We start from the raw sequence: 16925 nt of genomic DNA, 5'->3' as shown, positions 1-16925 counted from the left end.
TTGAAAAAGGGGAAAGAAAGAAAGAAGCTTCAGGAAACAAGTTTGTAGCTTGTTGAAGATAACTAGCATTTGCATCTGGAAAATGATGTTTAATTTTTTCAAATGATTTTAATTTTATGCTCTTCCATCGAGTATCCTAGTTGTCCTCAGGATTTTGAGCCTCAGGAAGAATGCAAAGTTTATTCTTTATTTTCAAATCCTTTTTGATTAATTTTCTTGAAAGGATAGCCAACTGGAGTTGTGCTTTCTAGCATAGTCTTCACGTGTAATTACATTGGACCTTTATGATAGCTCTATGAGGAGGGCCTTACAACCACCAGTTTGAAATGAAGAAACAGGTTCAGAGAGCTCCAGTGACCTGTCTAGGTTTTCTCAGGGACTAATGTAATCCAGGTCCTGTCTCTTGGGACTTGAAATCCCTGGCTCTCACACTCCTTAATGAAGACTGCTTGTGGAAACTTCTCTGAAGGAAGTACACTCAGCTGCCAGCCCAAAACTTATCTCTTAATATAGATCCTAAGAAAGTCTTGCCTTGTTTTATTCACTGATTAGTCTCACCAAAGCTTTTGCTGGTCAAATTTGGATTTGGGTTTGAGTTCTTTTCCCTATCTTATCATATTCCCAGTTTTTACCATTGTATCTTAAAATGGCCAAAAGGTGGGAGAAGGAGAATAAAGGGATCACATTTGAACTGGTTTTGTGAACAATCAGCACATTTAAGAGTTGACTAGAACCCTGAACATACATGAGTCCACTCTGTATGTGAAACATAGGGGAGCTGCTGTGAAGCTTGGACATTGGATCTGTAAGGATGCCATTGGTTTTGCCCTGAGGATGCAAGTTTAGCTGTGAAGTTTAGTTTTTATCTTCCACATAAAGGTGCTGTTAGAATCTTTATGAAAATGTGCCGTATGATTTATCCGTAAGCTCCAAAGTTCATCTCTTCTTTCATTATCTGGCCTGGCTTGGAGATGAGCAGGAAGCGGAGGAATATACAGATCCCCAGATATAGAAAAGCTCTTCCCCCCTCCTTTTTTCTAGGCATGAACTCAACAGAATCCAACTCTTCTGCCTCTGTTAGACCAAAGGTACCGAGTGGCATCCAGGAAGGGACAGTCCCTGACAACACAAGCTCGGCAAGGGGTGAGGAAGGCATGAACAAGACCCTCCCAAACCTCCAGGTAGTCAACCACCAGCAAGGCCCCCACCACAGACACATCCTGAAGCTGCTGCCGTCCATGGAGGCAACTGGGGGCGAGAAATCCAGCACACCCATCAAAGGCCTCAAGCGGACTCACCCCAGACAGAACTTGCACAAGCATTTTGACATCAATGAACATTTGCCCTGGATGATTGTGCTTTTTCTGCTGCTGGTGCTTGTGGTGATAGTGGTATGCAGTATCCGGAAAAGCTCAAGAACTCTGAAAAAGGGGCCCCGGCAGGACCCTAGCACCATTGTGGAAAAGGCAGGGCTGAAGAAATCCGTGACCCCAACCCAGAACCGGGAGAAGTGGATCTACTATTGCAATGGTCACGGTGAGCCTTCTTTCCTCTTTGCTCACAGATCCCCACCCTGCCTTAGTCCTTGCTGGCTGAAGGAGTGGGAAATGCAAAGTTTCTAGAAGTTCCTATCTACCAAGTGCTATTTGATCTAGTTGGGTTATGAAAAATGAGGTGGTCAGCATTTGATAGAATCCATTCGGAGAGCATAACTACTCTGTCCTTTTCTCCCCTGGCACATTTAAAAGAGACTGTTGACAAACCAGAGACCTGAGAATGACCTTTAGGGACTTTGTTTAACTGTCATTTAACAAGTGAGGAGATAGAGTCCTGGGAGGTTTGGCTGTGTCCTTGATCCAGGCTGGTTGTTCATTCAGATGGATGGGCTTGACTCCACATCTCCTGACTGTTGGGTGCCTTGCTTTTCCAATTCTAGACTCCTGAAAAATGAGAGGGTAAAAACCCCAACTTGTCTTCATTAAGTTTGCCTTTTTGAATCTGAACCTTGCTTTTCGATTCCCATCACTTTCTCACATGTGCTTTTCCCCTCCTTGTGTTTTTGGGATCTCATTTCTCCCAGGACGTTAGGAAGGTCTTCTAGATTATAGAAACCCAAAGCTTAATGTACTGGTTATCATCTGAGGCTGGACCATACATCTTTTACCTAGCAATCAGAATGTGTTGATGATACAGGCTAGAATATTTCATTTTTCCTTTTTTGAAGACAAAAAAATAGCTTACAGAACTTGTGCCAATAGCCAAGTTTGGTCTGAAGACCGCAGTTTTTAGCTTGTGGCAGTTAATTCCCTTTCTTTAAATCCTCAATGAGATATCAACCCAAAGTTTTGATAATTCCCTTCAGTTATCTTTTTCCTTAAAGATACAGGCATAAACCTAACTTTCTAAAAGTCATTTGGCCTTTTTTGCATTGAGTCTTAAAAATGTTTAGACCCTTTGCCCCGGGAACTTAATTTTTGTGAATCCGTCATAAAGGTATAAACCAGAAATACTAAAAAGAAAGATTTAAGCACAGAGATCTTAAGCTTTTAACTCAGCACTATGTGTAATAAATAAAAATTGGAAATGATCAAAGGCCCAGTTTTAGGAAAATGGATAAGTTAATTATGGCATATCCATATAGTGGAATACTGTGTTGATATTGAAGATTTAAGTTTTTTTTTCCCTTTTTACCCATGACAGGAAAATGTTAATACTAGGTTAAAGGAAAAACAACAAAACCAAACCAGGCTATGCAGTTTTTACACTGTAATCCTAATTCTCTTAAATCTTTGGGGAAAGGACTGAAAAGAAATATGCCAAAATAAAAATTCTTCCAATTTGGTGGGATATGGTGGAATTTATGTATTTTTTTTCTTCATTAGTTTTCTTTTCCCCAAATTTTCCGTAATAAGGATATGAGATTTTTATAATCAAATTTAGAGAAAGTTAAAAAAAAAAAACCAACAATTTTATCTTGCTCCTTTTGCTAGTCTGTATGAATGACCAATCCAGGTGAAAATCAGACTGAGGCCAACATCCCACCTGTGATAGAGCCTATATAGACTTGAATAAAACAGCTCTTTGCTGGCAACTCAGCGGGGGAAGGAATGCTTCAATTCTCCCCTCCTTTTTAGTGAATTGGACATAATTTCAGACTTTGGAAAAATTTGCAATAGTACAAAGAATACCGGTATATACCTGTGCTCAGATTGAAGTATTGTTAACTTTTGCCCTTTTGCTTTATTATTTGCCTTTTTTACATAAAAATACATACAGATTTCATATTAAGACATATATAACATCCACTAGTTTGTTACATATAATATAATGTTATGTAGCATATGTAGTATATATAATATAATGTATATATAGTATATGTAACATAATGTTTTTAAAAATATTTTATTTATTTATTTGAGAGAGAGAGCATGAGTGAGGTGAGATGGGCAAAGGGAGAGGGAGAGGCCCACTGAGCATGGAGCCCAATTTGGGGCTCGATCCCAGGAGTCCCCCCTATAATCCCAGAGTCCCAGGATTGAGCCTCCCATCAAGCTCCCCGCTCAGTGAGGAGTCTGTTTCTCTCTCTGACCCTCTCTCCTCTTGTGCTGTCTCCCTCACACACACTCTCTCAAATAAATAAAATCTTTTGAAAAAAGATATTCAGCACTTTATTATAAAATAATAAATGCTTTGCGTTAGATGATTTTGCCCAATATAGGCTAATCATGAGTTTAAGACTAGGCAAAGCTGTGATGTTTGGTAGATGAGGTGTATTTTTTTTTTAATTTTATTTATTTATTCATGACACATACAGAGAGAGAGAAGCAGAGACACAGGCAGAGGAAGAAGCAGGCTCCACACAAGGAGCCTGAGATGGGACTGGATCCCAGTCTGGATCCAGGAGCCCAGGATTATGCCCTGAGCCGAAGGCAGATGCTCAGTCGTTGAGCTATCCAGGCATCCTGAGGTGTATTTTTTTGTAACTGAGAATAATGGATTAGATGCATCAAATGTGTTTACAACTTACTGTATTAAATGATATTTTCAACCCGTAATGAGTTTATCAGGATGTTACCCCATCATAAGTCAAGAAAGATCTGTATACATAAATACAGACATAGAATACTTTTTCTGAATCATTTCATGGCTGACCCTTTAATGCCTAGATTCTTCAGTATTTATTTCCCAACAATAAAGACACTCTCTTTAGAAAACATAGTTATTTCAACCCCAATAAATTTAACATGGATACAATATTTTATTTTTTTAAAGATTTTATTTATTTATTCATGAGAGACACACACAGAGAGAGAGAGGCAGAGAGATAGAGGGAGAAGCAGGTTTCTCGCAGGGGGCCTGATGTGGGACTTGATCTCAGGACCCTGGGATCACGTCCTGAGCCAAAGCCAGATGCTCAACCGCTGAGCTACCCAGGCATCCCAGGATACAATATTTAATACACTGTCCATATTCCAGTATTGCCAGTTGACCAATTAAAGCCCTCAATCGATAGCATCCCTTTTTCCTCTGATCTAGGATCAGCCTAGGATCAGTTATTTCACTGAATTGCCCTTTTAAGTAAGTGGCCAGTCAGAACACTCGTCTGATCTATCTAATTAGGAGAAAGTTAGCAGAGAACATCCTGCTGGATTTGTAAGCGTCTGAAACTCTCCTCCCACCTTATTAAAGAAGTGACTCCCTTTCTCTAGTGGTTGCACTTAACGGATTAGATCTCGGTCAGCTGTTATTTCTAAAAGCTGTTTTACAGTAGAGTTGTCAGAGTTGTCAGAATTCTTGAGAACACCATGAGTTGTAGAAGTAAAGCTGGTCCAGCAGCAGAAAGCAGCCTAATACGATGACCTGAGTCATTCTGGTGTCCAACGTCACCTTGTAAACTGTGCCTGTGTCCTTGAAACCATATCCTGTTTCGTAAAAGGAATCGAAGTGCCAAGTCAAACAAAGCCCAACCATCCCTCCTATGATAGCAGTACCTGGGCAGTATGCTTTTCCAGCTAAATCACAGTAGTCTCATTCAGGTGCAATGAGCTCTTCCCATAGTTTAACCTTCTCTCCCAGGTTTTTGCATTGCAGGTTTATATGTGAGGTGTTTTTTTTCTAAGGAAAGTCTCCTCTTTCCTAGTTGCTATTCTCAAAGGTACAACCAGGTAAAATCCTATTAAAAAGAGAGGTTCTGTTTAATAAAAACCATCCCAGGGGATCAGGAGATGCCTCTAGAAACAATACCCGTTTGATCTGATCATAGTGAGTCTTGGGCAGCAGATGATCTTGTATAAAAAGATCTTTTCTGTGATCCTCATCCATTTCACACCGAATTGTTCATGAGGATGAGAGTGGGGATAAAATCACCTAGCTCTGGGGCATGCTCTGTAAGAGGTCATGGAGGACCTCACTTAACCCTTCCTACCTTTGGCAGACCTGGTCACGCATGGCCCTGAGTGCCTTATAGACCTTTAGCACTCTAAAGCTGGGCCATTGGTTCCCATCGTTGTCACCAACAAGAGACTCTTCTTTATTAGGCCCCACTTACCCATCTTCACCTACCATGGACTTAGGGCTTTTAAAGTTTGAACTCTACAAAACTGCAATCCTACTTTCATGGAATGCTAACGTTGGAAACATCAGATGGGACACTGGTCAGATGGGACTACGTGACCAGGAGGATTGAAGAGCGAAGGTGCTGGGGTACCTTGTATACTTCCTTCTTTTCTAAACTCATAACAATTTTATGTCTGGTAGGTCTGGACTGTACTGCGGTTTCCTATAATATATCTACTGCAGTAACAGACTTAGAAGTCCCTTTAGAATTTTTATACACAAAAGTCTATGTAGGAGTTTATTACCGGGTCCAACCATCATCAAGATGTAAGTCTTGTTAAGGCTCCATTTGCCATATTTTTGTCATTTTTAAAAACGTTCTTTCTGGAGTATAACCCCAACACAATGAAGCAAGTGGTAGGTCCAAGAAGTTCCATTTAAAGTCAAGAAGAGTATGGGTTCACATTTAGTTGGGAGGTTACATGAGAAACAATAGTTTTTATTTGTTTCGTCACAAAAGGCACAAAAGTAGAGATAATGAAACTCAGGTTTTTTTTTTTTTTTTTTTTAACCCAACTGGCCACACATTGCAATGCATAAGGCTCAGATGATCTCAAAATAGTTGTGCCCTTCACTTTCTGGTAACCATAGAAGATCAAGATCTGTGGTCCAGTCCACCTCGAGAACCGGATGGTTGAGAAAGGCGATCGGACGCGGCTCTCTTTGCTGTTCCTTTACAGGCCACTTCTATTTACCTTTCCTTCCCATTTTCCTCTTCTCTCTCTCCTTTCCCTACTTCTCTCTCTCTTCTTCCTTTGTTCCCCCCTTCTCTTCAACTCTTTGCAGAAGGTGTGAAGTTGGCTTCCTGGGCAACCTATTGCCCAAGGGATTTGGAGGGGAAATTTGAAAAGCCGGTTGAGGAGTAGTAGTCACTCTGAAAATGCTTGTACAGAGAAGAGGAAAATCACTAAAGAGGAGGGCCCTGCAAGGTGATACAAGGGGCCAGCGATGAGCAGTATGTCTCCCCGATCATATTTCCTTTTTCTCTTAGACTTCAGAAAAATGAGGAATAAAATTAAATGAGGGGAAAAGGAATTGGATTGATCTTGTTTTCACTGAGCTTAGTTCCTGATTAGCCCATCCTTAGTCCCATGTCTTGAGGAGATACTAAACATTTGGCAGGGGCAGTGATCCCTTTGGGTCTAGCTACTTCAAGCACGTGACATATAAGGATAGCAGCATGTCCTTTTTTTTTTTTTTTTTTTTTTTAAGATATTGTTTTTTTGACAGAGAGAGAGAGCATAAGCAGAGGGAGGGGCAGAGCAAGAGGGAGAAGCAGATGCCCTGCTGAGCAGGGAGCCTGATGCAAGGCTTGTTCTGAGGCCCCTGGAATTGTGACCTGAGCCAAAGGCAGACGCTTAACCGACTCACTACCCAGGTAGATACCCCAATGGTATCTCCTTTGAATGGACTGCAAAAGTGATAGTGGAAGCAGCTGGTGTGCTCTTTCTCAAGCAGATTGTTTTGTAACCCAGTGGCCAAAGGGTAAAGGACTCAATCTGTAGAACCAGGTTCTAAGATGCTATTTCTTTCTTTCTATTTCTTTCTTTTTTTCTTTCTTTCTTTCTTTCTTTCTTTCTTTCTTTCTTTCTTTCTTTCTTTCTTTCTTTCTTTTCTTTCTCTTTCTTTCTTTTTCTTTTTCTTTCCTTTCCTTTTCCTTCCTTCCTTCCTTCCTTTCTCTCTCTCTCTCTCTCTCTCTCTCTCTCTTCTTCTTTCTTTCTTTCTTTCTTTCTTTCTTTCTTTCTTTCTTTCTTTCTTTCTTTCTTTCTTTCTTTCTAGAAGATTTTATTTATTTATTCATGAGAGGCAGAGACACAGGCAGAGGGAGAAGCAGGCTCCATGCAGGGAGCCCAATGCGGGACTTGATCCTCGGACTCCAGGATCACGCCACAGGCCAAAGGCGGCACTAAACCGCTGAGCCACCCAAGGATCCCTACGATGCTATTTCTTAATTCCCATAGCTCTTATTGTCTGGCACCGTTTACCTGTTTGTGTGTATGTAGTTTGCTTCCTCACATTGCTTATAGGTTCTTAAAGAGCAGACCCTGGGTTTTTGTGTGTCCCCATGCCAGGTCAGTAGCATGGGGACCTAGGAAGGGTGGTCGGGAGCCCAGCTGGCCCATATGGTAGCCACCTGAGCTATTTAATTTAAAGGTAAAATGAACTAAAATTAAAAACTCAAGACCTCTGTCGTGCCACAGTTCAAATGCTCAAGAGCTACATGTGGCTAGTAATTACCCTATTGGACAGGACAGATAATAAAGCATTTTCATCATAAAAGTTCTACTAGATAACACTAATCTAGAGCAACTATGAACTAATTAATCTACTTAATCCTTTTCAAGGTTGGATTGTTTTCAACCCATTGAACTGTTGGATTTTTTCCCTTTTGACTTATAATGGTATTTGGTGCTAGGGATTTAATACGGATCTTAACGTGGGTTCTTTATACAAAATTGCCATAGATGCCAAGAATTATTATTCAGAGGTAAAAGGGGCTTCCGTGACAGCAATGCTTTAAAATATGCAGAAACCAGCTACCAAAAATTACCAATATTCTTCCATTTGATTTGCTTCTTCAAAATGGAACACTTTGGCCCATGGACACTGGGGAGCTGGGTGATGTGAAGAGAGAGAAAACAGCTAACTCATGAATGCCTCCATGCTTGTCTGTAAACAAAATGGAAATGGCTTAGTCTGGTGGGTGGCCTTCGGCAGAGAAGCATATGGGGAGTCCTGTGGTTGGGTCAGAGGTGAGAGTGGCAGGGGTAGTGGAGTTAAGGGGGTTTTGGGAAGAAAGCAACACCACAGACTAGAAATGGCAGCAATAAAGCTGGGTTCTCAAATTCTAGATTTACCATTCCCTGTTCATTCCCTGCCATTCCCTGTTAAGGCCTTTTACTTCTCTGGGTCTCTGTTTATATATAAGGTTAGAAAAAAGGTATTATCATATGCACTTAAGAGCAAAGACGGGAATCTGGTTTCACTTACTAGCTATGTGGTCAAGGTCCAATTATTATTATTATTTTTAAAGATTTTATTTATTTATGAGATACAGAGAGAGAGGCAGAGACACAGGCAGAGAGAGAAGCAGGCTCCATGCAGGGAGCCCGACATGGGACTTGATCCCAGGCCCCCAGGATCACATCCCTGGCCGAAGGCAGGCGCTACACTGCTGAGCCACCCGGGGATCCCCAAGGTCCAATTATTTAACCACTCTGTGCCTCATTTTCCTTATGTCTAAAATCGGACTCAATAGTACATGGTTTGTTGTGAGAGTTAACTAAGTGTACCCAGTGCCCAGTATGTTGCTGGCCACATGGCCAGTGGTCCGTCAGTACTAGTAGTGATGAGGGTGGTAGAGATGACTCATCATCACCACCTCCGACTTCTCTGGTAATCTCTAGGTTTGTTTCCTGATTCACTCAGGGAAAGAATGACCATGAAAAAAGCAGAAGTAGTCTCCTTTATAATGCATGCAGCTGTACTTACTGAGGGGCAAATCTTCCACCTTAAAAGAGCCTACTGGAAATGTGGTTTTTCCTCCAAGCTGGGGATGGGGTATTATTGGTTTAATTAATCCATTATTGTAGGTGATGCTGTCTCAAATGGCAGAAAGCCTCCTAGATAATCAAATAAAACTCCTTATTGGCTTTATAGTTGGATGTAGATTTATCCTTTCTGTAGTAATATAGTCTCTAACTTGTATCAGGGTCAGCAAGCTAGGAAGTATTTTATTGAAATTTGTTTATTTATTTATTTATTTATTTAGATTTTATTTATTTATTGAGAGAGAGAGAGGGAGAGAGAGCACAGGAGCCAGGAGAGGAGCAGAGGGAGAGAAAGAGAGAGAGAGAGAGAGAGAGAGAGAGAGAGAGAGAGAATCTCAAGCAGGCTTTATGCTGAGTGGGAGCCCAACACAGGACTCAATCTCAGGACCCCGAGATCATGACCTGGGCCCAAATCAAGAGTCAGGCACTCAACCGACTGAGTCACCCAAAGGTTCCAGCTAGGAAGTGTTTTAAACTTTGGGGGATCCCTGGGTGGCGCAGCGGTTTGGCGCCTGCCTTTGGCCCAGGGTGCGATCCTGGAGACCCGGGATCGAATCCCACGTCGGGCTCCCGGTGCATGGAGCCTGCTTCTCCCTCTGCCTGTGTCTCTGCCTCTCTCTCTCTCTCTCTCTCTCTGTGTGACTATCATAAATAAATAAAATTAAAAAAAAAACAAAAAAACCCTGGGAGTTATTCTAGAATGACAGTTCCCTTCACTTAATTTCTAAGTGGTCATTAACTCCTCATTAAAAAAACAAAACAAAACAAAACAAAACAAAAAACTTTGAAGGTCGTACAGTCTATGTTACCGTACTCTGCTCTGCTTTAGTATGAAAACAGCCATAGGCAACATGTAAGTGATGGATGTGGTGTGTTCCAATAAAACTTATAGAAATCAAGGGCTTGACCTGCAGGTTATAGTTTGCCAGCCCCTGGATCTGTGTACCATAGCATCGTCTCTTAGCGGCTCTTGTCTCCTGCTTCCCCGTGGCTCGTATGGCTTGGAGAAGCAGTCTGGTTCTCCTTGGAGAGCCTCTTGAGTTCTAGCCACTAGTGTTCCACCTTATATTTAGCAGTAACTGTTTCCTAGTCTGCTGAGTGCTGGAGGGATAAGTTACAAAACAGGACTGTCAGATATGTGTGGGAGTGAGAGAAAGGTGGCAGTTTATCCTGTATTTTGCTTAAAAATTGCTGCTCCGTACTTCCCCCATATCCTCCTGAAAGATACCAGTTTCTACCAGGAGACCTCAGTCTTACTCTCCTGGGTCTATCTCACAGGGGCACCTGCCACACGCTTGTCACAACTTGCCTCTCAGGCAAACTGGAGCCATAGAAGAGGGGGAGAGAGAGTAGCTTGGGGTGTAATTGGCCTGCCTAACTTCTGTCTGTTTGCTCAGGGAACCGATATACTTTGAATGGAGAGAGGGGCCAAGAGGAGCAGTAGATAGACGCAACCAGCTGTAGACTCCAGAGCACTCCTGCTGCCCTTAGAGAGGAGCCTAGAGAGTGAACTGTTGTATCTTCTTAGTTCAAGTGCTGTTGAGGACAGTTGGAAGGGAGGCATGCTGGGTAAGGAGATCCAAAATCCAGTCCTTGTGAGAAGTATGAGCTGGTTGAGCAGAGCCCTGGGGGTATGCTTCAAAGGCTGGATCCCAGTCTGCAGGAGGAGCCCTGGCAGCAGAAACAACATTGGACTATGAGACCTGAAGTCCAGCTTTGGTTCTTCTACTAAAAGGCTGCATGATCCTGGGCAGAAGACTTGCTCTCTTTGAATCTCAACTTTGTAAAATGAGGAAACTTGAACCCCTCACAACAGGTCACCCGATTTTGATCCATGTGACCATTTCACTGTAACCAAGTCCACTGCTGTCACGGTGCTTGTCTGTGCTGGGAAACACTGCCCTGATTGATACTGCAGTGTGCTGTAGAGTGGGGTACAGGGGCTCCCAGGCAGAGATTAGAGAGGCCAGGCTTAACCCCAAACTGATGCCAAAGAAGGACTGTCTGTGTGTTCACCGCCACTTGGAAGAGCTTTCCCTCGTGCTTCCCATAGGGTAAGGTCAGGACAGCGAAAATTTCCACTGAAGTCAGGACAGGTGGGTGGGGAGGCCCAGGAGAACGTGCAGTAAGTGTGCATGCTTTTAGGGAGAGAGGAGACATTTCTGTAGCACAGTAGAGATCAAGCAGCTAGTTATAGGACTACTTCTGAGTCTTTCAGTTCCTTCAAGTGTGTCACCTTGATTGCAGTGGAGAAGCTGTGCTCTAGGCTCTCGTGCGTTTCTGAATTTTTATGCAGAGGGGTACCTTGGTTTCCTCATATAGGCCAGGGAGCCCCAGCCACAAATGGAACTCCTGAGGACAGCATTGCATGGGTCACAAGGGAGGGCATACTTGGGAAATGCTTTCCTGCTTTAGAAAAATTACCCAACTCACACTGGCTGGCGAGAGGCCAGCAGCTCATATAAACCGCTCAAGAGTGGGCAGCTTCTAGGATACATGTGATGAGTGCCCCCTCTCCCTCTAGCTAAATATCAATAAAGAAGTTCAGACTCGCTATACTGAAACCCTCTTTAGCTCTCCTATATCCTCATTAGTTATTAGCTCGTTAGTGTGAGCATTACTCTCCCCTGTAAAGAAGTTCTTAAATGACACGTTGAACCACAGATCCATGTATCTTTATAATTCATTGGGGACTTTGTGCTTGAAACTTTACAGGGTAATCTAACAGTAATCCTAGAGGATGGGGGGAACTGTCACTCATATAAGAGTGGAAGGCTGGAGTTACAGAAAGAATTATTTCACTTCCCGAAAGCAATATTCAAGTCTGGTTTCACCTGCGGGGAATAGGACAGGTGTCCAGCCTGGCCCTCCGAGATCCAGGAAGAGCTCTTGTCCACAGGATTTGTCTTTAGCCAGGACAGCCATGAATTTCTTCTAGGAAAAAAAGTTGCTACGAGAGATACTAGATTGCAGAGGAGCTATTCTCCATCTTAGTTTACATATTTCTCCCTCTCTGTTTGGGCTTTTGCTATATTATCTCCTGTTTGAGAGTTGTTGTCCAGATGGTGAATTATTTTCCTCAAGAGAAATTCAATGGCCAATCTCCCTGATTCTGAATTAGGTGTACTTTGGCTGAAATAGGGGACAATAGGATCTGGATAAACTTTACCTATTTGTGACCAGGTTTACCTTTAAGGCATTCCAAGGCAAAAAAAAAAAGGAAGGAAAGAAAGAAAGAGGGGGATCCCTGGGTGGCGCAGCGGTTTGGCGCCTGCCTTTGGTCCAGGGCACGATCCTGGAGACCCGGGATCGAATCCCACATCGGGCTCCCGGTGCATGGAGCCTGCTTCTCCCTCTGCCTATGTCTCTGCCTCTCTCTCTCTGTGTGACTATCATAAATTAAAAAAAGAAAGAAAGAAAGAAAGAAAAGATTAAGAAATTTCAAGCATGACTCATTATTAAACTGCTTAACTTCTGTTATTTTTCATTTAATTATATGTATGTGAACACTGAGTTCAAGGTGCTGTCCTAGAACTAGGCTTTAGTAACATACAGGGTGTTTGTTTTAGTTTTCTTTGGGGAGAGCTGCAAGCTGGAGATCATGGAGAAGTGTGTGTGTGTGTGTGTGTGTGTGTGTGTGTGTATTTCTAATCCATCCATCCTTTTTTTTTTTTTTTTTTTAAATTTATTCATGAGAGAGACAGAGCAGAAACATAGGCAGAGAGAGAAGGAGTCCTCGCAGGAAGCCTGATGTGGGACTGGATCCCTGGACCCTGGGATCATGCCTTGAGCCAAAGGCAGACGCTCAACCACTGAACCACCCAGGTGTCCCTAATCCATCCTTTTACAGAAGCTAAAACTGAGTCCCAGGGAAGAACCATGACTTACCCAAGGTTACATGGCCAGCAGGGTTAGAGAAGAGACTAGGGCTGAGTCTCCTGACTCCTGGGACAGTGCTTTTTAGATTTCCCATGTTGCCTCTCTGCTCAAAGGACTACAGGGTTCTGCTCAATACAGAGGGTGTGGTGGTTTGAAAGCAATTACTCCATCTCTTGAAAGACAGAGTGGAGAGGTGGTTTGCCTGTGAGGCTACTGGGGGCTGAGGCTGGGGGAGCAAAAGAACTCTTAGCTGTTTGGCCTCAGGGACTGAGGAGGGCATGAGGGAGAAAGAGATGGAGGCTCGTTTCGGAGTGGGACGTCCTCTGGCTTGTTTCTCCCTGGATTGCCTTCATGGGAATGGTGCTGTCCCTAGGTGCTCATTCAGGGTTGGGGGGCAGAGGTCATGGTGGTTCTCGTTGCCTTTGCCCACCATCATAATTGGATGATTTCAGACTAGCGGAGGTGAAGGAGCCGATGGCTGGAGATGAATCAGATCTTGGCTGCAGGTGAAAGTAGAGAAATGCTTAAGGCTCTTACAGTCTACACAGAACCTTCCCACCTTGACCTTGAGAGGCAAAATCATCCCCTCTTCACTTATCCTTTCTGTGTACACTCTCTTAACCCGTCTCTCAGGCATTTAGCGCCTTTCTGGTTGCTCTTGTCATTCTCAGACTTCAACTCCGTTTTATTTGCGGATGTCCTTGTCCAAGATTATTCTATAGGCAAATTGCTCCAAGGGAACCTGTGGAAGGACTTATTACTGACACACTAGTTTGGGGGAAGAGAGAGAAATGCCACTTCATGGTTATTGAAGGCTTACTGTATGCCAGGCAGCATTCTGTGGGATTTATATGTACTCTCTTATTTTAGTTCTCATGATGACCTTCTAATGTCAGGGTCATGCCCGTTTTTCGTATTAAGAACGGAGGCACAGAAGGATTACATGACCTGACAGGTCACATCTCAAGTCCGTGGGGAGCCAGGACTGGCCCTCAGGCAGTCAGCCTTGGATTCTGAGCCGGTAACTAGTGTGCAGCACTGCTGCTCACCCGTGTCTCTCCATTGGTTGGAGGAGGAAGGGTGGGGTGTGGGCAGACAGCTGAAACCTAGGCTATTGAAAACAAATCATTATAGCAGATTTTTCTTTCCATTTGTCTCCTTTCCTATGACCCGCATGAAGGGGAGTATGGGTTGGTGGAAGACATATTCTAAAGATATATGTTCAAAGAAGCAACCAAGGGATGCCTAGGTGGCTCAGTGATTGAGCATCTGCCTTCAGCTCAGGGTGTGATCCCCGGGTCCTGGATCAAGTCCTGCATCAGGCTCCCCACAGGGAGCCTGCTTCTCCCTCTGCCCATGTCTCTGCCTCTCTCTCTCTCTGTGTCTCTCATGAATAAATGAATGAAATCTTAAAAAAAAAAAAAAAGATTTATGTTCAAAGAAGCAACCAAGACTCAAGAAAGACAGGGTTGGTAACACTTTGCTTAGTCTTGGGAGGCAGCATGGTGCAGAGACATAAGGGCCGATGGGATGAGTCTGATTGACCTGGATTTTGACTCTGTGCCCTCACTAGGCAACTGTGCCAAGCTACTGAACCTCTTCTCAGTTTTCCTATCTGGAATGTGGACATAATCCTGTCTCATGGGGTTGTTTATGAAGCTCAAATGAGATCATAGGAAATTCATAGGTAATATTGATAAAGCTGCTTGCTCGCCTTTTTTTTCTTTGTCTCTTTCCTCATAGAAAGGTCAGGACGTTGAGGTGTACTAAGCATTCCTGGAGAACTAAGGTCAGGGTGGAGGGGCGGTTGTATCTGATTTTCAACCCAAGTAGAACTCCATCAGAGGTGAGACTTAATGAGTCATATAGGCCAGGAGAAATGGCTGCAGAGAAAACACCTCTCTCTACTAAGAACATTGGCCGTAGCATGTCTCAGCCTAATTGATGTACAAAGACAGCTTGAGAGGAACTGTCTGTGTGGCACATGGCATCTGATTGTCAGATGTTCTCAAGGGTGAGAGGAAGAAATTCTGCTTGCTCCCACCTGCTCCTGTGAGGAGCACTGCTGAGGAGACGGTGCAGCCTGGGGCCATGGGAGAGGGGCACACACCATACTCGGGGGCAGGTGCAGTGGGGCAGTGTTGGCTGAGGGAAGCTGTGCCAAGGGAAGGAGCTTGTGCAGCCCACTTGTGCTCACTGGTACGATGAAGGTCTGGGATTCAAGTATCTCCAACGTCTTCCATTCTAAAACCCTATCCTTCAGTGCCGCAGAAACGGAACGGTGAAGTTGAAAACAACCCACAACTAAACTGCTTCGGGATCTCAGGCTTGAAACCCAAAGAAGAAGTTAAAGTGCAGACCAGCTGGCTTGGTGGTTAAACCTCTTATTTGCATAGTTGATTGCATAACTTTATTTGTATGAGATTGATACCCCAATCTGTATGTGAAGGCTGTTCTTTGGGGAAACAGGGCTGCTTCAGAACCAGGACATAATTTGCTTGTGTTCTTATTTGAAAAGTTTAGACACAGTCCTTGAACCGAGCTACATTTTAGATGTTGAGAATTTCTGGTCATAGAATTTTTGTTTCTTCCGTCCTGTCTCCTCTCTACCACCCACCGCTCCAGCAAAGCAGTACATGACATCATCCCACATTACCTAGCAAACAGGCAAAACCTATCCCTTCTCATCTGCGTTTTCTCTAGGTTTTACTCGGGAACAACACTCTTAGGTCTAGGTCCTTACAAATCCCAATGATCTAGGCTTAGGAGATATGTTTCCTTTCTTCCCAAACTGTGGTTTCCTTCCCCCTGTGGGTGGGTCAGGTCTTTCTGGGGGTGGTGAAGGAAACCCAGCTCTGCAGCCCTCATTCCTCTTTCCCGGGAAAGCAGTAAGATTCAGTCAGCCAAACTGGGATGGCAATGCAGTGAAATTGGGATGGTGTTTCCTGATATAAATCTGGAAGGTTGCAGTGGATGGTTAGGGGACAGATGTTGGGTAACTGGAAGCTGAGCCCCGAGTGTATTGAAACAGTATCAATATTCTCTTCCATCAGGTTTCAGAAATGACTTTAAACATTTTTAACTGAATTATGAAAACTACTATATGCAGTGTTCAGAGAAGAACAAATGAAGCGTGTTAGGAATTTGATAATAAGTACTTGTCCACTCCCTAAAGTGACATTGTGGGCTGTTTTTTTTTTTTGGTATCAACATAGGCAAGATCATCAAGCGATTCTGAGATGCAAAGATCACCTGCTGCACTGTCACTACGAAACCTATTTTTCCTTTTTTTTTTTTCTTTTATGATAGTCACACACACAGAGAGAGAGAGGCAGAGACACAGGCAGAGGGAGAAGCAGGCTCCATGCAGGGAGCCCGACGCGGGATTCGATCCCGAGTCTCCAGGATCGCGCTCTGGGCCAAAGGCAGGCGCTAAACCGCTGCGCCACCCAGGGATCCCCGAGACCTATTTTTCTAACCTTGCAAGAAAGATTTCTGTTCCCATTAAGTCTTGTTTACTTTTCTTCAACAAAGACTTCTCTCATGCTAACTGAGCACCACATCTTACTCTAAGTATCTTCTAAATATTAACCTAATTGCTATAACCCTGGGAGGCAGGCCACTATTGTCACCATTTTACAGATGGGGAAACTGAGTTAGAGGGAGTAACTCGCTCCAGGTCGCACAGCTAGGAAGTGGCAATGCCTGGTTTTAAACTTGGGCATTAGTCTGACTCTATATACTGCCCCTTGATTCTTACAATCTGAATTTCCCATGAATCACCTGAGGCTAGAAATGTCTAGGTTTCTATGGTTGATTGTGTCTGTGTGTGTGTGTGTGTGTGTGTGTGATACTCCATTAAGAAAATGTTAGTTTGGG

The 16925-nt window shown here is 43.5% G+C and overlaps 1 protein-coding gene across 2 annotated transcripts in view; it reads left to right on the top strand.

The window, feature by feature from the left end:
• The window catches only part of TNFRSF21 (TNF receptor superfamily member 21), a 73522-nt gene that overhangs the window by 24444 nt on the left and 32153 nt on the right, over positions 1-16925 (top strand). For both annotated transcript variants that reach the window (XM_038554263.1, XM_038554262.1), the window contains exon 3: positions 1042-1536. In XM_038554263.1, coding sequence (XP_038410191.1) covers positions 1042-1536 — 495 coding nt within the window. The remainder of the gene's footprint in view (positions 1-1041; positions 1537-16925) is intronic.

This window comes from Canis lupus, chromosome 12 (assembly GCF_011100685.1).
Source record: "Canis lupus familiaris isolate Mischka breed German Shepherd chromosome 12, alternate assembly UU_Cfam_GSD_1.0, whole genome shotgun sequence".
Lineage (NCBI taxonomy): Eukaryota > Metazoa > Chordata > Mammalia > Carnivora > Canidae > Canis > Canis lupus.
This window is presented reverse-complemented; position numbering and strand designations above follow the sequence as displayed.